The sequence below is a fragment of the Heliangelus exortis genome, chromosome Z, assembly GCF_036169615.1.
Source record: "Heliangelus exortis chromosome Z, bHelExo1.hap1, whole genome shotgun sequence".
Classification (NCBI taxonomy): domain Eukaryota; kingdom Metazoa; phylum Chordata; class Aves; order Apodiformes; family Trochilidae; genus Heliangelus; species Heliangelus exortis.
Genome location: NC_092454.1, coordinates 72,591,071 through 72,616,919, shown reverse-complemented (window position 1 = coordinate 72,616,919; position 25,849 = coordinate 72,591,071). Strand labels below are relative to the sequence as shown.

At 38.8% G+C, this 25,849-nt stretch overlaps 1 protein-coding gene across 1 annotated transcript in view; it reads left to right on the top strand.

The window, feature by feature from the left end:
- Positions 1–25,849, top strand: part of MCTP1 (multiple C2 and transmembrane domain containing 1) — a 288,956-nt gene that overhangs the window by 129,251 nt on the left and 133,856 nt on the right. The window contains 5 exon segments of the mRNA XM_071729851.1: positions 5,163–5,305; positions 7,386–7,465; positions 7,993–8,101; positions 14,267–14,305; positions 25,403–25,573. Coding sequence (XP_071585952.1) covers positions 5,163–5,305; positions 7,386–7,465; positions 7,993–8,101; positions 14,267–14,305; positions 25,403–25,573 — 542 coding nt within the window.

Genomic DNA, 25,849 nt, shown 5'->3' with positions numbered 1-25,849 from the left:
AGGCAGACTTGGCAACTCTTGCACAAGAGAATCACTATTTATATTTGTTAAAATCAGAGAATTTGGTGGCCTTTTATGATGGGGTCACAGCACTGGTGGATAAAGAGAGAGAAACTGAAGTCATCTACCTGGACGTTTTCAAAGCAACCAACACCATCTTGCATGGCATCCTGGTCTCTAAATGGGAAAGGTGTGGATTCCATGGATGAATCAGTTGATGGATAAGGAATTGGATGGCTGGTCACCCTCAAAGTGTCCAAGTAGGGACCAGAGATGAGTGGTGTTCCTCAAGGGTTAATCCTGGGGCTGGTGCTGTTTAACATCTTGTCTGGTGACATGGACAGGGGGATTGATGCACCCTCAGCAAGTTTGCTGGTGGCACCAAGGTGTGAAGAGTGGTTTAATTGGTGGGAAGGGAAACCGTCCATATGGTGGTACCCAAAGGAGACAGGCTGGAGAGGTGCATCCATACCAACCCCATGCAGGCCAATAAGGCCTGGGTCAGATCCCAAACACAAACCCAGGGTTTCTGGAGAATGTCTGTAGAGATCTGAGGAGCAGGAGCTGGGGGTGTTGGGTGAGGAGAAGCTGAGCAGGAGCCATCAAACCCCCCCTGTCCTGTGCTGCATCCCCAGAGTGATCCCAGCAGGGCCAGGGAGGGGATTGTCCCCTCTGCTCTGCTCTGGGGAGACCCCCCTGGGGTAAAGCTGTGTCCAGCTCTGGGGTCCCCATCAGCAGAAGGAGACGGAGCTGTTGGAGCCAGTGCAGAGGAGGCCCTGGAGCTGCTGGGAGGGCTGGAGCAGCTCTGCTCTGGAGCCAGGCTGAGGGAGTTGGGGGTGTTGAGGCTGGAGAAGGATCCCATGGGGATACCTTAGAGCACCTTCCAGTGCCTGAAGGGGCTCCAGGAAAGCTGGGGAGGGACTTGGGACAAGGGCCTGGAGGGATGGGAGCCTCCGAGGGGGAAGGGTTTGGAGCTGCAAGAGGGGAGATGGAGAGGAGAAATCCTTTGGGGTGAGGGTGCTGAGCCCCTGGGTGCCCCCAGAAGCTGTGGCTGCCCCATCCCTGGCAGTGTTGAAGGTTGGATGGGGCTTGGAGCCCCCTGGGCTGGGGGAGGGGTCCCTGGATTGTCCAGGTGGGACTGGAGGAGCTTTAAGGTCCCCTCCAACCCAAACCCTTCCATGATTCCTTGCTGATTAAGTCAAGGAGCATTAATTATGGTTGCCTCATCCCTGGAAGCTTTCATGGACACCTTGGATGGGGCTTGGAGCCCCCTGGGCTGGGGGAGCAGTCCCTGACCATGGCAGCAGGGGTGGCATTGGGTGAGCTTTAAGGTCCCTTCTGACCCAAACCAGTCTGGGATGCTGTGACTGAAGTAGCTTTAGATAAAATGTACGAATTCCAAGACTGAAGGTAAAATGGAGGAATATGACATATTTTTAATTACAGGTCTAAGCATAAAAAATTAAGAACATTTGCTTCTAGAAACGTGTACATCGTCTAGTTACTTGCAGTGATGGAAGTGATGCTTGTTGGGTGTTTACAGCTGTCTTTTTTCTTCTCTCTTCTCTTCTCTTCTCTTCTCTTTCTCTTCTCTTCTCTTCTCTTCTCTTCTCTTCTCTTCTCTTCTCTTCTCTTCTCTTCTCTTCTCTTCTCTTCTCTTCTCTTCTCTTCTCTTCTCTTCTCTTCTCTTCTCTTCTCTTCTCTTCTCTTCTCTTCTCTTCTCTTCTCTTCTCTTCTTCCTCTCTCTCCTCTCTCCTCTCTCCTCTCTCCTCTCCTCTCCTCTCCTCTCCTCTCCTCTCCTCTCCTCTCCTCTCCTCTCCTCTCCTCTCCTCTCCTCTCCTCTCCTTTCCTCTCCTCTTCTCTGTATGGGATGGAATCCTCTGTTTGGTCAATTCTGGCATCTCTCTTGTCTGTTCCTCCCCAAAGGAGGCTGCAGGTGGGACCTCTTTATTCCTTCTGGAGGGTAAAATGTTCCTCAGAGCTGAGCAGTGTCCTTGGCTCTGCACACCAGGCTCCAGCAGTAACTCTAAACATCAGTGGTATCAGTCCTAGAAGCAGACACTGACTGGGAAACTTGCTGTGAATTTCAGCAAGTGCAGCTGCTTACAGGAGACTGAGCTGAAAGCAAAAGTACAAGACAGAAAATCACCTTTATCCTGGCCCAAACCTGAACACCTCACCTACATGGTCTTTGAACACCTCTAGGGATGGTGACTCCACCACCACCCTGGGCATCCCCTTCTAGTGCCAGACCACTCTCATAGAGGAAATTTTCCTGATATCCAGTGTAAAGTTGGATGTGTCTGCACAGAGGACCCCATGCTTTGGCAGTATCTTTCTGTGCCTGTTGTGCCAGTGTTTGCTAAGGAAAACAGAGGGTTCCATCCCATGACACCTTGACAGAGGTGATGCTTCAGCCAGACAACAGTGTGTCAGGGTTTGGGTTTCCTTGGGAGAAGGTTTTAAACTCAGGAGTGAAGGCTCAGGGTGATGTTCTTGGTGGCTACAGGTAAAACAAATGTTTGTGCCATTAAACCCTGATTTTTCAGGTTCATTTAGGTGGTTGGGTAAGAAGGAAGCTGATGAAAAAGCTGAAACCTGAATACCAAGAGTTGGTGACAGGCTTGCAGGCTCCTTCTGGTTTTGTATAATGAACTTGTAAGCACTGTTATCAATAAATTCCCAAGTAAATTAAGTTTATTTTTTCTTTAAAAGAGAAAAAAGTATGTGAATTGAATTGCTGGCGTTGACTGAAATTGAATATGTAATATATTACTACATAATATATTTAAATAACATTATCAGATGATTGATGTGGTGTTCATCACACTATTACAATATTGTAACACTAATATTAATGCACAACTGCTACATTTAAGTTACATAATTTATCTGAAAATGGCTATTGCTGTTATTATAATATAAATTGGCACCCTGTGACTTGGATCTTCTTTGCTGGAGGTGTCTGGATGCTGCTCAGCAGAACTAAGTGTTGGTCTTTGTTTTTCTCCTCCATCAGGTGAAGCTATTTATTGATGAAAGATCGTATGCCTGATGATTTTATTTTTTTTTTTTTATCTTGTATTTCTTCCCACACACACTTTTAATTTTTTGATGATTTTTCTTCAAAGAAAATGTCTGTGAAGGGCTTGGAGATGTTCCCTATGTGGACCTATTGAGTTCCCATCCACCTGTTGCATCAGGTCTCTTGGCATTCATAGCACAGAGACACAAACCCTGAGGTTTAGCAATGTGTTGTACACTGAAATTAACACTTGGCCCACCCACCCTGCTATTAAATTACACATAGAAATTAATATTAGATTATTTGACACCTGGATCCCAAACCATTCACTGTGTCTGTCTGTCACAACAGTGTTTTACTCTGGTTTTAAATTTGAGTTTCTGAGGTTTGTGCAGGCTGCATTGTAAAAGACAGAGCTCAGTGACCTGCAGCTCATGGAAATTCTCAGGAAAATTGGCAGGAGAAATATGGCTTTCAGGGAGCTGCATCTTGGATTGCTGTTGTTGATTTGCTGGTGTTCATGTTTAAAATACTCCTCAGAGTTCACAGCATTAATTCAAACTTGGGATCTTTGCCTTAAGAAGCTACTTGAGTAGCCAAGGAGGAAGTTGATTGTTCCCCTTTTTTTCTTTTGAGACTTTTTGTTCCTTGTGTTTTAGACTAAATATTTTTACACCACTTAAATTCTGCCTCAGTAGTTCCAGAAGGGAATAACTGCATATGTCACATGGTGAGGTGACAGGTTCCCACTAAGTTTTTTAAGAAGGGATATACAATTTTAGGTAAAGAGTACTGACATCTTGTGGCTTCACTGAAATAGTGCAGAGAACTCTGCTCATGCCAGCCTTTATATGCAGAAGAGAATATTGCAATTTTAACAAAACCTATTTTTTTCCCAGTGGATATAAACACAGAAGCCTCTAGAGTATGGAGGTCTCATTAAAGGAATAATAAAAAAAAAAAATTTAAAAGTCTCTGCTATAGTTTTGCTATTGTTTTTGCAGAAGGAATTATCATTCATGCTGGAATTACCCTTTTATTTTATTTGTTTTATTATCGTATTATTTTACTGTTTTGTTATTTTATTTTATTTATTTTATTTTATTACTGTTTTTATTATATTTTATTACTGTTGTTATTTTATTTGTCTTGTATCAGTTGGACCCCAATATTATGAAGGCTCAGGAGTATCTCACTGGTCCTTTTCTTTCAGACTCTGACCCCCATGCAGAGATTGTTCAGGTCCTGCATGGTGAGGAGGGGAAGGGACACCAACCCAAGGTCCTCACATCCCTGGGGGTCCTGCTGTTGGGCTGGGCTGCTTTGGGCTCTTCAGTCCTGTACCAGGGGTTTATTTCTTAGCCTTTCCAGGTGCTCTGTGCACCATCAGGTCCTTCCTTGCTGCCTTTGCTCTCCCCCCTGCGTGGGGGTTTTGGGGAGAGGACACGGATGGGATCCCCCATGGACAGCCCAAACTCCTCCTTCCACCACCACTTCTCCCTGTTGATCCCACAGCACATCCCACCCATCCTCCACTGGTGCCATATTTGACATTTCTCTTCCAGTTCCCTTCAGGGTGGTCTTCCTGGCCATAGGTAATTGTAATTCATTTGTTAATCGTGGGTGGTGATTCCTGCAGGAAGTGTCTGGGACCTTTGGGTGGACTCTGGAGTTGATTTCCTCACCGTGGAGAAGGGAAAGTAAAGTCAATTGAGACAGCAAAGTCAGTAAAAAAATTGCAGTGGTGGTGTCAGTGGAGCCTGTGCCTTCCCAAAGGTGTAGGATAAATGGATTAATATTTCACAGAAACAATTTTAAGGTTATAGTCTGTTTTTTTTGTGATCGCATTAAGATTAAATCCTACCCCTAATAATCACATAATTGTGTTAAGTGAAAGCTACACTGCAAGAGCCAGTATTTAATTTATGACTTTGTGGATGGATTGCAAACACTAGAAAGTGATGCAAGCACCCATTTCATGGTAACAAAATTTCATTCTGAGGAATGGCACTGTAGAAAATAAATTGTGAAAATAAAAAATTCTGCTGTTTCTTACTATCATTAGAAATTGACTCTAGTCCTGTTTAAGGCAATTTAATGTAATTCATCATTAACAGAGTATCTGTGTCTTTTACAGGAACCAGTGATCCATATGTCAAGTTCAAACTTGGAGGCAAAGAAGTCTTCAGAAGCAAAACAATACACAAGAACCTCAATCCTGTGTGGGAAGAAAAAGCTTGCATTCTTATAGAAAACTCAAGAGAACCATTGTATATAAAGGTGAGGCTCTGTCTTACTGTCAAATTTCAACAGAAGAGTTATTGAAGTAATTTTTATTCTGTAATTTTTGTGTACTGAAAAATTATTGTGCAATACACCATTACAACAGACTGTCTATAGCTGAAAATTATTTAAACTACATCTGTGTAATTATGTCAAAATTAAAAAGGCAAATTTAGGAATTTTTGTGTATTTCAGGCCATAATTTTTTTTATATGCTGATTTAGCATGACCTTAGGAGATGTAAAAAGAAAGTAAACATATTTCATGATGATGTCACCCCTTTTATTTATGGAAATATCATTTCGTGGTTCTGATATGAAACGTAGTCTTATCCACTAAAGGCAATTCTCTGCTGAGGCTAATTTGAGAATTTATCAAGGTGTGTGCCAAATTTTAATGAGTTTTGGGCTTTTTTCTATTTGTATCTGAACATAGTGGGTTTCTTTTTTTTTTTTTTAAACATTTTATGTTCTCTCTTTTTTTTTTTTTTACATTTTTTTTTAATTAATTTTTTTTTTAAATTTTTTTTTAATTAAACATGCTAACTCTACTTAGTACATCACAGGTTAGTTTGAGTTTAAATGAAAAAGAAGGCAGCAATGCCTCTTTTAATACCAGAGCAATTAGCAGCAGTGCCATTAGTACTTCTTGGCTACCCATGTTGGAATGGAAGCTGGAAAACTCTGATTATTGCTTTATGGGCATGGAACTGAATGACAGTTTTCTGGCCCCAGTAATTCCTGGTGGTCTGATCCAAACCAGATCTTTAGCTGTGTAGAGTCCAGTAGACAAAAATTAAATTCTAAATATTCTGTGGGAAAAACTGTAGTCTTGAGCTTTTTATTAGACCATAGATCAAAAATACTTGGAGTAAAACTGGAAACTTACAAGAGCACTGAAGTCATCCTTTTAATGGATCTGTAAGGATAAAAAGCTTCAGGTCAGTATCAGTTTTGATCTCAAACATGTGATAAAATCTTTAGTTGAAGTTGTAGGTGTTTTTTTAGGTGAATGCCACTTGAGAAGCCTCTAAGCATCCTTCTGTGCTGTTGCATTTATTCTGCTCAGAGGAAGTACATTGTTATTAGAAAAGTATGAAGTTGATCATATTGTCAATTGTGATTTTCCTGCCCATCTTGAGCTTAGATGAGGACGTGCCCAGCACTGTGAAAGAGAGAGATTTAAGCAGTGATCTAAGAGATTTAAGCAGATTTAGGCAATGACACTTGCAGCATAGGTACCAGTTTTGGGTTTTTTTGTGCCAAACAAAACCCTGCAGTGGGGCTGCATGGGAATAGGAGTGTATATATTGACCTCTTTCCTAGGGAGAGTGTGTCAAGTGGATGATGTGTGTAAAATGTTTGTATGCTGAACACATTGCTGTCTGCATGCCAAAAATTTTATCCAGATTATTTCTTTTTAGTTAGTAAGTCAGCAGGCAGGGTCCTCATAGCAGAGCAATAAATGTCCCATTTTTAGGAGCATTACTTATTGCCTTGCATATCCATCAAGTTTTTGTTTTCTTTACAGCATTTCTAAACCCTACAAACTTACACAACCTTCAAAACCTACAATTCTATAACTCTTATTAGTGCTGCAGCTGCTGTAATAACCCATTTTTCTCAGTCCTATCCTCCCATTCTGCCTGAATTTTGCAAAGCTGAGCAGCACCAGTTAGCATGCAGCAGATCAGTGGTTCTGCTAAGCTTGATTTATTCTTTTGTTCTTCTTCATTTAGTGTCTATGTTTATAAACATCCTTCTCATGTATTTATAAAATTGATGCTGTTCACATATGCAGCCTAGTAACACTACACCCCCATGTCTGTATATTATTCATTCTGACTTTTATATATATATATATATAGGCAGCTTCTAACTTGATTTTGTGGGCAAAAAGCTGCAGATTACTTTCTGATAGTCCTGGTTTAGCATCTGAGAAACAGAGAGACTAACTATGGAAAAGGAGTTTCAAGACTCATTCATAAAGCAAGAAAATCTATTTTAAAAAAAATTAATAAAAAAAAAAATCAGTATTTCCAATACTGAAAAATGCTTTTATTTCCTCTGCATCCTAGGTCTTTGACTATGACTTTGGACTTCAAGATGACTTTATTGGTTCAGCATTTTTGGATATCACTTCATTGGAATTGAACAGGTATAGCCTAAGGAGTAACTCTTCAGGGTTGTCTTCTAGTGCCATTTTTAGGAACTGGAAATACATTATTCTGGAAAACAATGACATAAATCTACACCACATAAAAACAGCCAAGGAAAACCACTTATGTTTAGGGAATTGCTGTAATACTAATGTTAATAATATATTAACTGATTGCTCACGACATATTTTACATTGACTTCAGAGGCTTTAATCTTGCTTTTATATTGTCTTCATCCACAGCATTACCACCTGCTGTTTAAATTTTCTGCTTTTTAATCCATTAACATTACAGTTCAGATTTAGTTACTTCCGTATTTATGAGTAATTAACATGAAACAGCAGTTTTTCATATTTATTTATGAGTGTTTAGGCTGAAATATTTATAGGTAGAAATCAGGTGGCCTCGTGACACCCTTTTCAAGTAGTTTCGTGTGAACCCAGATGCTTTTAATTCTTGTCATTCAGAAATGTTGTTATCTGAGAGCCTGAAAACAGAATAAATGCATATACTTTTTGTTTCCTAGGCAAACAGATGTTACTCTGAGTCTGAAGGATCCTCATTACCCTGACCATGACCTGGGAAGTATTTTGTTATCAGTCCTGTTGGCTCCCAGAGAAGAACAGCAAGAAGCGGTAATTTTAAATATTTTTATCTCTGTCATCACCCACTCTTGTGAGTCTTTCATGGTTGGGAGACTTGGAGCACAAGGGTAAACCACATTTTATGAGGTTAATTTGATTTTCCCAGTTCTTAAAATAGTGCTGAACAGTGCTTCTGGTATTCTTCACCTGAACTGGGTGCTCCTCGAGGGACCCAGAGGGGATGGAAATGTTCTTCAGTTTCAGACAGAGTCAGTTGCAGATGAACAGTGCTGAATTAATATGGAAAAATGCTGGTAAAAACCACAGGTGCAGGATCTTGGACCTAGTGCTGCCATCTCTGGATGAGAACATTTAAATCCTACTTGAAACTGGAAATTAAGGAACTTGAGGAAAGGGAATGCTGCTTCTTTTTGTCATCGAGTGGTGAAATGTTGTTTGATACTTCTCAAATTCATGACCAGATTTCAATTACAGGGTTGTGTAATTGAAATTACTATTTTTCTGTTTGAAATTTTTTTGCCAGTCTTTGGCTTTCTGTGCTGCTGAGTTAATAAGTGAAAACAACTTCCAGTTTTAACAGATCCTGTTAGTTGTGACACCTCCTGTCTCCAGCTGGGTGTGCTTGATCAGCTCCTCATTAGCTGCCTTCTGCCTATGGCAGAAAGAAGAGAGATCACATCTTGCTCAGAGGGTGTAAAATAATGTGGATTCCTGTGGCCTCAGGGAGGACAAGAAAAGTGATTAATCTGATGGAATTTTCCATGGATACAGTCAACTATATTACTGTGAGAGCATCTTTTTCCCCATGCCATGGTGTGACACATCATCTTCTGCTCCATACCTGAGGAGCATTGGCCACTTGAAATATTGTTCTTTCCCTACTTTCCTCCTGTTATTAAATAGTGTAGTAAATCAGTTGTGGGAGAGAGGTATTTATTAGAGTTTTGAAAACAGGCTTCTTGACTGTTAATTTTCTTCATGACATCCTGTTAGAACTTAGCCAAAATGATGGAAAACAGTATTCATATGAAGGAAGGTTGTATAAAAAATGTAATTTTTTTCTTTCTTGTAGCAGCACATTTGTCCAGATAAAATTGAAATTCTATTGAAAAACAGAATTGAAACATTGAAAAATCTATTTAATTCTGGGCTTTTTTTTTAATGCATTTGTTTGTGTAAGACAAGCATTTCTGAGTCAGCTGGTTATAGCCCTGTTTTTTCCCAGAGGATTTGGCATTATCCTGACATAATCCTAAATCATGAAGCACAGAAATAATATTTTTTTTTTTAATGTGGGCAAAGGACTATGAAGACAGCACATTAGTTTCCTTTTTTTGACATACACAGAGGATGGGCCCCTTGCCACTCAGTTGTATCTGAAACTCAGGGAAATCACAGGTGAGAAAGTGGGGCTGGAACACAAAAGTTTAATTCATGTCTTTCATGTGGGCATTTTTAATGGTTTCAATGGGAGGAAGAACTGGCTTTGTGCTATTATCCATTTTGTTACTAGTAAGCAAATCCTTTCAGTTCTGCTCAAGTAGGCAGCTTTCCTTCCCATTCTGACTGTTCCATGTGGCTTCATTCTGAAAGTGCCCAGGATCCAGATCAAGAATCTGTTTTCCAATCTGAAATTTTTTATTTATTGCTAGACAGCAGTCTTCCTAAGACATGGACCTTAGAGTGGTTCTAACAAAGATACAGTAACATCAGAGAATTTATGCCACATTGCAGGGAAGATGACGTACAAAATTAAAACCAAATTACTGTATATGAATGTGTGAGGGGTTCAATAATTCAGGGCATAATTCTCCTTTATTCAGTTACCATGTGTAATTATTTATTTATCAGATTTTATTTACTCTCTAAGGAGTAGATATCTTAAAAAATGTATCCCTTAATTAAACTGTCATCCTTGCTTCACTTTTAAAGGTCTTGTAATAATGAAGATAATTTTTATTGAATTTAATATTGTTGAGATCAATAAATTTTCAAACCTTACATTAGAGAATCAAGGCTGATTTCCATCTGGAAATGTGCATCATATAAAGTACTAATTTAGTAATTCCTACATTCCCAGTGTTTGATGAACACTGTATCCCTTCTGCTTGGATAGCTCTATATGGCTTAGTAATTCAAAGAGTAGAGTGGAAATATTTAGATTAAAAAAAAAATGCCTGAGTACCTTTAAATGTGTTTTAATGACCACTGCATGGAAGACAGAAACTCTATCTTCTCATACCACATGCATCTGTTTCCTTAGTCATTGCAAATTTTTTTATATACTATTGTTTTGCTATTCCTGTATGGCCTGTATTTCAAAATATTTTTTTTCCCTGAATAAGTTTTAGCTGGTCCAAGTGATAGCTCTAAATTGCTTGAGTATATTGGCTCATAAATGGTTTAAAATGGTTAAATCTTCATGCTGAAGGATTCAGGAATTAACTGCTAAGACATTTCAGGTACTTTAATGCTATGAACCTAAAATGAGAGAGGTTATTAAGACAATTGGGGGAATAAATGAGGTATTAGCTGTTCTGAGGGTCATGCTCTGGTATGCAGAAAAAGGGAAATTCTTTTGGGAATGCATTTGTGTATCTAGAGGACAGGTCCTGTAGCAAAGCATTTTCTGTCATGCCAAAATAATGGATCTGGGTGTTGTGGGAGGGTGAATCCTGACATCCCTCCTGAGAAATGCTGGCACTGCTCACCCCTGTGCCAGGGGATAAAATTTGAATTACGTGGTACAAATTTGGGTGATTTCCTGTGCCTTCCATTCTTGCAGAATGCCTTTCTGCGAGAGGGGCATTCTTACAGATGTCTGAAAAAACAAGCAGTTTGAAAGAGTTTTCTTCTGGGTGGAATTGTTGTTTGTGAAGCCTCACGGTGTGCAATGAGAGGTGAGAGAGGTTTGGAGGAGCATCCTCTTCCTTGTCTTTCTGAGGGGGGTCCTGGTTAAATTCAGATTTTCAGTGTGCTGACTGATGAGATGCTTTGTAGGCTCTGGAGCTGGAAGGTCCCATTTCCCAGGGTCAAACCAGATTACACCTTCTGGATTCAGGTGCCAATTAAGAATATTAACAGGTGCATGTTTGTGTAACTCTGTGTAAAATCATGTCACAGACTAGGGGAGGGCAGTAGTTCTATTTGAGAGCTGATATTTATATATAATCTGGTGGACTGAGTGAACAGTGCTTGAGGGTTTTACAAGCTGTTTCCAGCAGAAGTGGTTTGAATTACAGGAGATTCAGTATGATAATCACACAAAAAGGAAAACAATGTTTGATTCTTGTAGCATGTTTTATTGAAAAAAATGCATCAGTAGCCTGCAGTTATTGTTAAATATGAATGTAAAAATATGGGCAGGTCAACTAATCAATATTTTTAGCAAAGCTGGTATGTGAGTGTCTTTGCCTTTTGGAGTCCAGTGCTTGTTCTAAAGTCATGAAAGTGTGAGCTTTTAACATAAAAATCCCATGCACATGAAGAGAAGTTTTGATTTTACTTTTACTCTTGAGTTATGATAAATGAAAGCAATCTGATTTGTTGTGGTATTGAAACAGATGCAAATTGTGAATCAGAATGGGTGAGTTGATTATTCTTATGCAACCATTAAAATATCTTTAGCCTTAATGAAAAGTGCAATCTTTTTCCAGCCTAACACAATTAAGATGCAGTAGCACTAGTTCCAGTAATTCATCTGCATTTGTTAACAACACTTGTCCTTTAGATTAATGCAGCATTTTTATTATTTTTCTTTTAAGGGGGAAGATAGCTTAGATTAACTAGTGTAAGCAAAAAAGTCTTGAAGTATAAGAGTATGGGAAAAGTGTGTATGTATAAGAATTTTAAAACCTGTGAGATAAAAAAAAAAAAAAACAAAAAAAAACCTCTTTTTTTTTAAGAACTGTGCTTATATTGTACTTTGTGTGTATTTTTCACGGATTTCTCCTCTTGATGACCAGTTTAAAAGATGCCAGGGCTAGCAATGTCACAGTGATTTTCTCAGACCTGTTCCAATGATATTTTCTGTTGTTTCATTGATTCAGAGAGTATCCTACAAGTATTTCCTGTGGGTGCCTGCAGTGCTGTGCATGCCTGTGTGCTGCTTGTCCCTGCATGCCTGATGGTTGGAAATGTGCACATCATCCCTGCAGCTCCTCTGCTTGGTGTTGTCATCCTGGCTGCCTCAGAGCATGTGGAATTGGGAACTACTGTTCCAAGGCCCTAATGCCATAGAAAATGGAATAAAACCTTCAGTTTATGAGTGCTACTTGGATGCTGCCATTTAATGAGGATAATATTCAAGGCATTGGTGTTTCCCTAAATAATTCATCCCAAGTGGTGCCTAATACTTTTTTGCTTCATGTGAAAATATTAACAACATTAATATGCTGCCAGTTTGCTGGCTGTCTTAAATCTTGAAATGAAAGATTTTATTCTGTTTTTCAATTTTATTTATTTTATAGAATCATAGAATGTCCAGGGTTGGAAAGGACCTTAAGGATCATCTGCTCCCTTCCAATCCTAGCCGTTTGCAAAAGGAATAATAACAACTTAGGTAGAAAACAAAAAGAATGACAAAAGACAGAGATGAACTCAGGGCATGAAATATTTTCAGATGAAACAGTCCCATGTATATTGTCCATCATAATCTGTCGTGTGCTGTGTATTTATTTTATTGGCTTCTAAGGATGGAGATGATGGCTCCAGGTGATGCTGCTGCAGCTGGTGGTGATGCTGATGCACTCCACAAGTATGGGCACACGTTTCTCCAGCTGCTGCCCAAACTGAATTCCTCACAGTTGAAATAATACTTGGTAGGCAGTTAATTCAGCTCTGGGGCTGCATTTTCCTCCTTGCTCACAGCCTGGTTTGAAGCCCAGCTGTTCCCTGACCTGGGGCTGTGTAGGATGCAGCAGTGGTGGGCAATCTGCAGGGTGTTGAAGCAGCTCAGATCTCTTCTCCAAGGCCTGCTGCAGTCTGTGTAATTCTTATGTGCCTCTACTATAAAAAAAAGTTAAATAGATTACTCCAGCTTTGAAGAAACACTTAGTGTGTTTTTGATAATTTTTAAAATTACCATTAACTTCCCAGCGAGGCTTTAGGTTTTAATCATCCACAGCAACATAAAAATTCTCCTCAGCAGCTGGTTGGTTTTCTTCTTCCCCCCAAAATGTGACTATCTGAGAAGTTCCTGGATATTTCAAAAATATGGAACCAACATTATTGCTCCCATTTTCACTTTTTTTTTTTTTTTTTTTTTTTTTTTCCATTTAAAAATTCTATTTCTTAGCAAGGAAAATACTTGCGTTTCAAAATTTATATCCATTATTGGATAAAAGCCCCAACATGATTTTGCAACAGTTAATTAAAAAAAAAAACAAACAAACCTGTTTTTCATGACATAAAGAAAGTTTTCAATAGGAATTAATGATACATTCTTGTTCACTGTCAGCAGGATGCTAAGTGTTATTAAACTGTACAAATTAATTTCCCAGTCTTTCCACAGAACTGCTTTATCCAGCAGTTGTGTTAGCAGGTAAATTTTTGTCTCTTATTTAAAACCAGGAATCTCTGTCTGTGTCCACTTTTTCTCCTGTCATGTCAGAGCATTATCTGCCAAGGCTGTACAAAGTATTTAGGTAATTAGCACTACTGAATTTTGGCTCAGTTAAAGAGCCAAGGCATGATTTTTTCACTATATCATCTACCCAAATATCAAACAAAATATCTATTTTTACTGCTGTGAAGCTATTAAGCAGGTGATGAGCTTAATGATTTTGTTATGGAATCATGTTGTCCAAGGAGCAGGATATTTCTTAAGTGGCTACACCTGTAAGCTGAACAGTAGTATTCTGAAAAATTGGATAATATTAATCTTGAAAAACCTGTCATTCAGATATCAGTCAAAACTGAAGTCACTATCAGTACCAGAATTTAATTTTTTTTTTAATTGCTTATTGATTTTTCCCACCCAATGTCTTCACATAATCCATTGTCTCCAAAAACAAGTTCATGCCAGCTGCCTGGATTTATTGATTTATTTCACTCTTGTGTAGCTGGTGCTGGAATCCACGTGTTGCTGCTTCAGTTGTGGTGTTGGTTAAGTGTGGATTTTCCCACTGGAGACATTTGGCCTCCTTTTCTGTATTGCAGAGAAAAGGTAATTAAAATGCTCTATTTTATTTTCAGACAATGCTAATGAGGAAGAGTTGGAAAAGATCAAGTAAGGTAACTTTTAGCATGTGGTCTTCTGTTTTGGGTTTTTTTGGTGGTTTTTTTGGTTTTGTTTGTTTTTTGGTTTTTTGTTTTTTTTTAGAAGAATTGTGATGTTTTACCAAATGTGCCTTCTGGGACTGTGAACCTGTGTCACAGGATTTATTCTCCTTTGAATTGTGTTGTAGTGGTGTTGTTCTGTGTTTTGTCAAATCAAAATCATACCACAGTTGGTCATTAAACCCCTCAACTCTGTTATAGCACTGTAGCCTATCTTGAAGTCATCTAGCAGTGCATGTAAGTAGTAAACATCTCCTGGTTCCTTTTCAAAAAATCTTTTAAATATCACATTGATGAACAATTGTCTCAGAGCTTGTTAAAAAAAAAAAAAAAGGAAAAAAAAAAAAAAAAGTCATGCCAAATGGTGATTTCTTTCATTTTACTTTTACTTTGCCTTTGCTGACTTTGCATTTACTGGTTACAAATTTTTTTGTGTGGAAGTTTTCAGAGTGATATTTCTCAAAGAGGAATTTCCCTGATTGCTGGACAAGAGGGCAGTCACATCCAGGTTTTCCAGGAGCAGGGAGATTAAGGAGCCCTTCTCTGTCTCCTCTTTATACAGCTCTTCAGGTGCCTCTTCAGGAAAATTCAGTACCTGAATTATTATTTTTTTTAAAAAAAGAAGCAGTGTCTACTCTTTTTCACTAGAAAAAGAACATGAGTTTGACTGTAGCAGAATAATTACTTTTTAACTTTTTCCTCTGTGTGTGTGCCTCCAGAAAATTAAAGAATTGTGTATAGTTTCTCAGCAGTTTTCTGGCCACTCCTGGTTCATGCTCCCATGCTGCTTTCAGGTTTTAAGCCTTCTTGTTATTTGCAGAGTTGCAAATAGCATTAAAATTTCATGAACTCTTGAGCTGGTTTGGTGGATCTGTGGGGTTTCTGAGATAGCATCATGTAAAGGTGATGAAATAAGAAAAATAACTTTATTTTAACTTATTTTGTAAAGCAGTTTACTTTTCTAGCATACTGATGCACAAATTTACATAGGAGCTTATTAATAAAGACTGATGAATATAGTGCTCACTGACAAGTATTTGCATGGGTAATTTTTAACTTTTTTTTTTAAAAAAAGAGCAGGGCTCATAATGTTTGGGTTGTGCATGGTCACAGATGTTTTGCATCCTGTGTTAACTCCTGATGTGCTGAGTGTGCTGGGTGAGAATTTGTGCAGCTGTTTTGGTGAGAACTTCCCCATAACTGTGAGTGTGATGATCCTGAGTGAATGGCACCACCTGATAGCTGGGAATTCTCCAGAGTGAATTATTTATCCCTTCTCTGTTACATTCACCAGATAACATTTCAGGGGTTGCCTTATCAAAAGATATGGGAAATAGCAAGTGTGTTAATTTAAATATTGCAATTCTTTTCTACATTTTTCTTAGATGGAGTAATACTTTTATATACAGGTGTAATGCACATACAACATCATGTGTACAGAAGTATTCCAGCTAAACCAAAGGAAATCATCCACCTACTTGGGCTGGTCCAGATTTCCAAAGTTTTGGTCTACCACCAGGAAAAAAAAAAAATTTTCTGCAAATAATTCATTTTAAAAAATGCTGCTCTCTGGGGTGCAGGATGTTCAGCATGAAATAAAAATCATTTGAAGATTTAGAAAGAATGCCAATATGTAAGTGCTTAATACTATTAGGCAACAGGAAAAAAGAGTCCTAATTGAGATCTTTCCTTGTCTTACGCTCCTGAGAGCTGACAAAAAACAAGAACACTAAAATTTTTCAGAGAGACCATTATAAATTTCCTAGGCCCACCCTTCTATCTCTCTAGAGTCTTTAAAATGGCACTTCCAGTAAACTCATATGATTTTATGGACTATGACAGTATATATTACATGTTAAAATTTATGAACTTGAAACCTACTTTTTCTGTAACATGCACAGGTTGCAGATGCAGCAGTGCAGGGGTTGTTTCTGTGGGCTGCATTGCTGCCACACAGTTCCCTGGGCCTCTACAGTACCTGTGAAAAAGCTGCTAACTGATTTCTGTTACAGTATTATGGAAATTACAGGTTTTTTCCCAAATTCTGAGACTCTGCCTCAAACATTGCTCCCCTTACGCACCCTAAAAATGAAGTTAAAGTTTCTTGAAAACCCCTGGTCAGTGCAGCTGTGTTTTTTATCAGTTTTGTGTGTAAGCCACTGTTTTAAATTTATTATTTTTTATTATTATTTTTTTAACTTTTTTCCTATGATTTTCCCTTTATTCCAGACATAATCTTGACCAAAACTAATGGGAGTTAGCTCACTCCCTGATCTGTCTAGATCAGAGGAATGCTCAATCTTTCACTGAGTCTAGGACCAGAAGAAATGGCCCAAAGGGGAGCTTTCAACTAGATATTAGGAAAAATTTCCTTACTGAGAGAGCAGTCAGGCTCTGGAAGGGGCTGCCCAGGGAGGTGGTGTTGCAGGTGTTAAAAAAAATGTAGATGAGGCACTGCAGGACATGCTGTAGTGGGATGGTGGGGTATTTTTTATTAATTTTGTGTGGGTTTTTTTCTTTCTGGATTGACAATTGGACACAGTCATCTTGGAGGCCTTTTCCAACTCTGTGAAAAATGAAAAAAGTCAGAGCATTTTTACATTCTGTGAAAGGGAAAGTCAAACCTCCTCTCTTCAGGCAAAGGAGTCTCCTGGAGAGCCTCCTCTCTCTTTTTCTCTCTTTCTCTCTTTCTCTCTTTCTCTCTTTCTTTCTCTTTCTCTTTCTCTTTCTCTTTCTCTTTCTCTTTCTTCTCTTTTTCTCCATCTTTCTTTCTCTCTTTCTTTCTCTTTTTCTTTCTCTTTTTCTCTTTCTTTCTCTTTATCTCTTTCTCTTTCTCTTTCTCTTTCTCTTTCTCTTTCTCTTTCTCTTTCCTTTCTCTTTCTTTCTCTTTCTCTTTTTCTTTCTCTTTTTCTTTTTCTTTCTCTTTTTCTTTCTTCTCTTTTTCTCCTTCTCCTTCTACTTCCCTTTTCCTTTTCCCTTTCCCTTTCCCTTTCCCTTTCCCTTTCCCTCTTCCTCTTCCTCTTCCTCTTCCTCTTCCTCTTCCTCTTCTTCTTCCTCTTCCTCTCAAACATGCTTTTGTAGCAAAATGCCAGGTATAATATGGTTGTTGCCTCCTGCTAGGAAGGGTTGTCCTTGGAGATGTTACTCCCCCAGGAGAGTTGCTTTTAGATAAACACTAAACACAGATGGTATTTTTTGTTTTTTCAAGTTGTCAAGTAATTCCTACCTGCATCTGAAAATTAAATATTTACATTATCTTAAGGAGAATCCATTCTTTGTATGCTCTCTCTCAAAAGAGCATCTCATTTTTATTTAGAGCAGGCAAACTATTCTGATAACAATTTGAACATACCAGCAAATATTTTGTGAAAAATCACCTGTTTCTTCTGTTGCTGTATGATACCAGGAGGTTAATTCAGAAAAGGGCCAGGTAGTGGGTGCAGGTTGGGTGCTGTCTGCTTGAAGAGTTTTGCACTCAGGAGTTGCTGTAGAAATCTTTCCATTGCTGTGCTGAGTGGGAAAGATGGAGAAAAAAAAATCAATAAAAAAACAAAAAAAAATGAGACAAGGAACTTGGGAAGGTAACAGGAATGTCTGACAGAAAATAGGAGTAACAGCCTGAGAGGTTCTCTTCAGTGAGAGCAGTGGCAGCTGAGCTGTGTTTGACAAATTTTTGTTTAATCTGTCCTTAACAATCTGCAGAAATGGAAATTTTACAACCTCCCTAGGGGGTTGGTTCAGGTGCTCAGCTACCATTTCCATTAAAGTCTGTTTTTTCCCCAGTGCCCAGTAGTATCTCCTGTAGTGCAAATTAGCTCACCTCTCCCCAAAACACCAATGGATATTTTCCATCACAGTGGTTTGGGCACAATAAACATACACATTTTAGAGAGAGTCTGTAAAAACTGTCTCATATAAATATTTATGTGTTTAAACATATATGTGATTGAATATATATACTTAATTGAGAGAAAACTTTTGGGGTCCTCAAATAATCCATATCAGGGTCTGCTGTTGCCCTTTCCATCTTCATGGGAGAATTGGCCTTTAAATTGATTTAAAAAGCAATCAGATCTCATGATAAATTTTCTTCATTAAAAATAAAACTCCAGAAAATCCTTTTGAATGCTTTAGGGCCAAACAAAGGATCAGGTGGTTTGGCATCTTTAGCCAAATATGGGAAGGGAAATTGTATTCAATAATTATCTGCCACATCCTACCAAGTCACAGTATTGCAGGGAAAGCTGGGGGTGAGATGTCACCTGCCCTTCTCTTACTCATTCTCTTCTGCTTCATTTTATCTGTGATAAGTTTAGAACTTGGAGGTCTAGAATGCCCTAAAATTTATGAATATGTGCCTATATATAAATATATGCCTATATTTATCAATATAATACTCCCAATTTGTACCAGTAATTTGTGATGAGCTGTTCCTGTGTGACTTTGATCAGCTGGAACCAAATGTGCATTCTTTCCAGAATTGGAAATAAATTTGTCTGGGTTGGAACAGGTTATGTATAAATTAAGAGTCAAATTATTTTATCATCACAAAGTCATAACTGAGAAGCACTTCTGATTACTTAGTGATAAAAGAGTGCTTTTACTACCTAAAGCAAGAGGATTACAGTGGTTTTTAGTTTGCATCTAGATTACTACTTTTGCTGTAATTCAGCCTTAGAAATTTTTGTGTATGCTTTTTAAAGGAAAAATATAATTTATGAAGATTTTATACAAAAATAAATTGCACAATATGAAGCTTTCAGCTGCTAACTAATGAATTTTTATTATTATTATTTTGGAAGCTTTTCTAAAATACCTGTGGTTTTTTGCTGCAGTAACTGAAGTGTTGACCTTGGTAACTTCTGCTTTTATGCCCAATCCAAAGTAGCTTATTTATGTGATTCATAATTATTTATTAATTACTTAACTTTTTTGTTATCAGGAGCTGTTTGAAGCCTGTTTTTACTGTTCTTTAGTGGGATCAAATGCTGTTCTACTGGAATAAGTTGACTCTTGATAAGAAGATAAAATTGGAAATAGCAAATCACAGTCTACTGGTTGCAAAGAGAAGCAGAAGCACAGAGTTGTGTGATAATTTCTTAAGTGAAGAAATGCAATCTTATTGCAATCTGTTCAATGTTTCAAGCAGAACCTTTCAACCAAAACTCTGTGGAATTTCAGAAAAGAAGGCAGAATTACTGGATTTGTGTTTTTGAGAAGAATCTTTTAAAACTGGGAAAATATTTGCTTCTGTAAGTCGTGGAGTTATAGATGTCAGTTTGTCAGCTCTAAATAGTGCTTGATGGAAAGCTACTAAATAATGGAGTAAGAGTAAAAAAAATGTCAGAGCAGATACACCTGTCTGTTAGACATCTGGTTATAAAAATTATGCAAATATTTGCTGAAACTTATATTTTCATTACTTGCATATGCATGATGACAGCTGATGTGGTGACCAATCAAAACAGCAGAGTAGTGTTTGAGAGTGGGATTTTGGGCTCACCATGGGACTGCTACTACAGCAAAATCAGTTTTTTGTTGTTAGTGACCATCCTGAACCAGATTTGACATGGCAGTCATGCTGAAAACACATAGGGAATAGAGCAGTGTGAATTTCTTGGCTGCAGGCATTTAGATTAGCCCTGGATAGAATTAAAATGCCCTAAAATGTAACATACAGTTGATAATTTAAGGTGGTAAAGGTCCTGTCATATTGCAGTAATTATGAGTAGTAGTCCATTTATAAAAGTTGCTGAGTCTCAACAAGGAAACATTAAAGGGATTTCCATGACCCCACTGAAGGCAATTTTGTAGTTCAATGTCTGCATGTTGATGAGTGTTTTAATTGAAGGTGTTATAACTCCTGTATAATTTCTAACTGGGGAAAAGCATTGTGAATACATATGACACTTCCTTGTATGTCCCTTTTTTAATATGACTGTTTCTTGTTTGTTTTTTTTTGTGTGTGTGTGTGTTTTTTTGTTTTTGGTTTTGGTTTTGTTTTGTTTGGGGTTTTTTTTTGTTTTTTGTTTTTGTTTTGGTTTTTTGGGGTTTTTTGGGTTTTTTTTCCCCACTGTGTGGACAAGGTATGTAGAAATAGCAGCTGGACCTACTGATATTCTCAGTCTTTATTTTAAATCTTATATCCAAGCCATGGAAGCACCCTGGAAATTCAGGGAGAAGAATTCTGTTCGCTTGGGTTTGCAGAATGGGTTAAAAATTATGTCTTTGGTTAACTCAGCCTTATTTGTACATCTGTGCTCTGTTCAGCTTTGAAGAGTACCATTCTTCCTGCTTTCTTTCATCATTTTCTTGATTGGTCTTTTATTTAGAAGCTCCACACCAAAGTAATCCTTTGGGTAGAGGTGCCACTGCACCACACGTAGCTGGAGTGTTTTATTTGCTTTTTAAAACTTAAAAAAAAAAACAACCCACAAAAACTAAATCCAAACAGTTTGGTGGCAGGCACTGCTTCTGTCTATTGTTAAATTACTCTTGAACAGCAGGACCAGTGGCCCAGACAGGGTGAGGTCCAGAGGGAAGGGTCCACATTTTGGGATTTCTCCAGCTCATTATGGGCTGGAGTTTCATGGTCATGTAGATAAGTTAAATACTAATAAATACAAGTTAAATACTATGGGGATTTTTAGGAGTACTCACTAAGGCTTTTCTTCCTTTGGGGAAGGTGACAGTGAAGTCGTGGCAATTAACACACTCATCAAAAACATGTTCTTGATGAATGTGAACACAGTGCCTAGGTGCTGGCTAAACCTACCTGGTTTGGGACCCTGCAACATTAACCACTAGTATGTTACCATATACAGAATATTTAGCCATGTTATAAGGTTATCTTGAAGCTAAACCATTGTATTTGGATAACTATATTAATCATATCTCCTTGAGGACACAGTACTTAGAGCATCCATAAGCCCCTCCACTAGCCCTGTTAGAAGAGGTGGAACACAGAATCCCATTTTATCCTGTAAGAAAATGCTGGTTTTGCTTTATATTTATAGCAGAAGCATTAAAGCAGTGTATGGATATGAAAAGGTGTGGGGTTTTCCGTTGCAGGCAGCTTTGAGATGAGAGATCCCCTTTCAGGAGTCTGATTTTAATTCCCATTTTGGAAAATAGGGACAGCTTCACAGGATGCAGGCTGAAACTTCATTTTTCCCTCCCTCCCTCTCTTCCCCCTCCCTGCTGAGTTCTTGGTTTAGAGCATGGCAGGTACCAATCTCCATGTCTGCTTATAAATGCACAGAAATATGATTACTGATTCCATGTTAATGGTGATTACTTGCAGCCTGAGATCCTGACTTTGGTTTGTTGTTTTTTGGGTTTTTTTCCCCAGCTGTGCCTTTCCACAGACAGTGTGACCAGTTTCACACAGAACATCACAAAATTTGTAACTTTCCACCTATTCCCAGAGAAATTAGAACCTGTGCAATTTCTTCATGGTTTTTGTCTGTTTGTGGCAGAAGACTGAAGCCAGAGGGCAAAGTGACTTATCTGTTTTCTGAGGGAAATAAGTTATCTAAGAGTTAGTATTGAGAAATATTCCTTCATTGGAGAAACTTGAAAGGATCTGTGCTCATTTCCTGGTTTTACTCCCAGTCTCCCTTCTGACTTGGTAACTATTTCTGTTACTATTACAGATGTTGCTTAGATACCTAAAATGGTTCCTACAAATGATGCACCTGCCTCACAATGTGAAATTGACTTCACAAAGAATTATAAAACATGAAATCAATATTATTTTCCCTTTTTTTCATCTGCTGTCCTTTTGTCAAATTTGACTTGAAACCTAAACTTTTTTATTTGTTTATTTTACTTCCTACAAGAAACACCATATGAAATGATACCCCTTTAGTTACACTGGAATTTCTGAGGATAAAGATGACTTCAACTGGGAGGAAAGTGTGTGTTAGGTGTCTGCTCAGGTGCTGTTCAGTCTCACTTGGAAATTAGGAAAACACCAGATTCTTGCTGGAGGGACCAAATATCCCATGCTTTTGGTGTCCAGGATATCTCAAGAGCTTTAGTTCCAGCCACCTGTACCCTGAATTTTTCAGTGTGTCTCCTTTTTGCTCTTTCATGGAGAAAAGAGCATCACTGTGGTCCAGCTTCCCCACCTGGGGAAGAAACAGCCACAGCCATCCCTTGGTTGGAGCAAGTGGAGATGAGGGCAGTGAAGCTGGTGAATCCTGGAGAATAAATCTATGGAAAATGATTGAGGGGGCTGGGAATGTTTGGTTTGAGGAAGAGGAGGCTGTGGGGAGACCTCTAAAACTCCCTGAAAGGACATTGTGGAGAGGTTGTTGCTGGTCTCTTCTCACAGGTAGTTGGTGACAGAAGAAGAGGGAATGGCTTCCATATGGAATGGGGTAGGTTTGGACTGGACTTCAAGGAAAAAAATAGTTCACAGCAAGTGGTCAGACCCTGGAATAGGCTGCCCAGGGAGGTGGTGGAGTCACCATCCCTGGATGTGTCCATGGGGCATTCAGGTGTGGTGTTGGGGGATGTGGTTTAGGGGAGAACTCTGCAGAGTAGGGATGGGGTTGAACAAAATGGGGCCTTTCCCAACCTGAAAAAATTCTCTGATTCTAGGATTTTGAGCAGCATCCTGACTGCCAGCAGGCTGAGATGAAGGCTCTGCTGCTTCAGCATCATCCCTCATGCCCCTGGGCTCTGGAAGGTGCTTGGCAGCCTCAGACCCTGAGATCTGGCTCTGGCTCAGAAGGCCTTTCCCCATCAAAACATTCCCCAAAACTTTCCCCCAGCAGAACATTCCTGTTCACAGGGTTTCTGCCTGATCCCTCTTAACTCCTGTCTGACCCACCTCTCAATGCACACTCTGCAAGTGGTCGTTTGGGTCATGCCTGGAAACCTTGTCTGGAAATTATGCCAAAGTGATGAAACTCCCTACTGGTCCTGAAAAAAATCATCATGTTTGACAGGGTGGCAGCTGCTCTAATGCAGCAATTATTGTAAGAGACATTGAAAATGCAGATTTTATACCAACCATGCTCTCTAAATGATTCACTGTCTCATTTGTAAGTAGTGAAGTAGAGAGCTTCTACTTGCTTTTATATGTTATTTTTGTATTATTATTATTATATTACCTATTGTGTTTATTTTCCATGGTAGGATCTGGAAAGTCATTTGGATACCCCCTCAATTAAAAAAAAAACCAAAACAAACCAACACAAACCCCATAGTCATATATTCTTTGCCAAATTAAGTCTGATTTTGTCTGTCTCAACTAACCACAGCTTTTATGCCAATATAAATAATCTTCCCCAACATCATTTGTCTCCTCTCTGTATCTCTCATCACATTATGTTCAGGGCAGTTACAGTTTACTGTTCAGTCTTTCATTTGCTCCAAACCTTCTAAGAAACATGAAGAAGTAAAAAAGAAAAAAAAATATGAAGAAGTAAAAAAGAAAAAAAAATGAAGAAGTAAAAAAGAAAAAAAAAATACCATTTCTTCACAAGACAACTCTGTGTACTCCCAGTGAAAAGGTATTTGTGCTGAGGAAAAATTTATCAAGTTTATTGGTGTTCTCATGTAGTAAATTAAATCTCTTCTGGCAAGCCAGTTTCCCACTCGTGCCCTAATTTTTGTGGGGTTTCTGCTTTTTGGTATGTCCCTGCTGCTTCTGTCACAGGCTAATTAAGGGTTATTCCACAGCTCCTGGTTTGCCTTCAGAGAGCAGAAAGCTGTGGGAAGGTTCTCAGTCAAATTCTTCAGTTCAGGAAGAGGAATCTTTGATTAATAGTGTGAAATATTTTGTGTCACCGTGCTGCTTGGAATGAACACAAGGAAACTGAAATACTTTCCAATATAATTTCTGAAACACTGCTGGCAGCATGATTTTGTCTGTTCCAAGCCCAGTGCCCCCAGACCTCATGTCTAGAATGCTCTCTGGAGCCTGGTGACTGCAGATATAATCCAAGGATTATACTCCAGTGAGCTTTCTGTAGTGTTCTCTGGGTGAAACTCCTGCAAGAATCAAAATTCCACTGAAAACCCCTCTAACAGAGATGATGTAGGTGTGATGGAGCCAACCATACATCTGGCCATGCGTGGAGGTTTCTGAGCCCATGAAGCTTGTGTTGCTGAAATTAAAATGCACCATAAATAGAGTCAATGTATTTGATACCAGTGCAGCTCTGTAGACAGGCAGATTTGCTTTCTTTGTTTCCCTTAAATTAATTATTTGTGAGTTTAAACATCATGTAGGTGCCTGGTGTCCTGATACGGATGAGGGTAACCTGGGATTAACAAAAAATCCAGAATAAAATGGGAGGGCCTTTGGCAACCTCTCTCCTGACACGGATTTGCCTACCTGAGGGGTGCCAAGAATTTTTCCCAGTTTTGGAGCCACTGGGCAGGACCCTGTACCCCATAGCTCAAGCCAGGCTGGAGCTGATCTGCAGGTTTAACCCCACTGGAGCACACTGACCAAGGCCATGGCAAATAATGTGTTTGTTGGCATTTAATTCTGTTTTCCTTGCTGATTCTGAGAGTACCACATCACTTAAGAGGCCAGGGCAGCTGTCATGTGCATAGGAGTTTACTGAATTATTTTCCCTACTGTTGTGTTTGTGTTTAATGGAAGTTTCCATTTTAATGGAAGTTTCATTTTTTTTCTCTGTGTTTTTATGTTTATTTTAGTGTTTGTTCACCTTCACTCAGTCCTATGCTAATGGTATAAGAGACTTAGTAGCATTTATTAGCATATATATCTTAGTTCTGTCAGCAGAGGAGGAAGTGAAGTAGGAAAAACTACTTTTTTTTTGCTTTTTTTCCTCAACATTTACTTAAGTAGCATTTGTCCTGCTTGCTGCTGCCAGAGCAGCATATGGCATCCCCTGACCATTTGTTTCCAGGTCATTTTTTGTAATGCATTTCACATAAATACTCTCCAATAACTCCAGAGTGGCTCAAGGTGGTTGTTTGGCATCTAGAGAAAACTGCACGTTTACTAAATGCAGGGGGAAACTTTGGAGCTGCTCTGACTGCATCTCTGTCCTTCCTTCCCTAAAGTTTCAGACCCAGAGCTTACGTCTCTCAGACCAGCACAGAAAATCCCAGCTGTGGAGAGGAATAGTGAGCATCACCTTGATAGAAGGTCGTGAGCTCAAGGCAATGGATGCCAATGGACTGAGTGACCCTTATGTGAAGTTCAGGTTGGGGCACCAGAAGTACAAGAGCAAGGTAATTTTATCCAATTTTAATGGAAATTTTTTGTCCCTGTTTGTGGTTTTTTTTGGGGGGGGGGAGGAGGTTTTGTCTGGTTTTGGTTTTTTTATTTTTGTTTTTTATTTTTATTTTGCGTGTTTTGGGGGGTTTGGAGTGGGGTTTTTTTTTAGTTTTTTTTTGGGGGGGGTTGGTTTTTGGTTTTTTTTTTGTTTGTTTGATTGGTTGGTTGGTTGGTTTTTTGGTTCTTTTGCCTACTTGACTACTTAAAATGGTGATGGAGATTTATGGTTG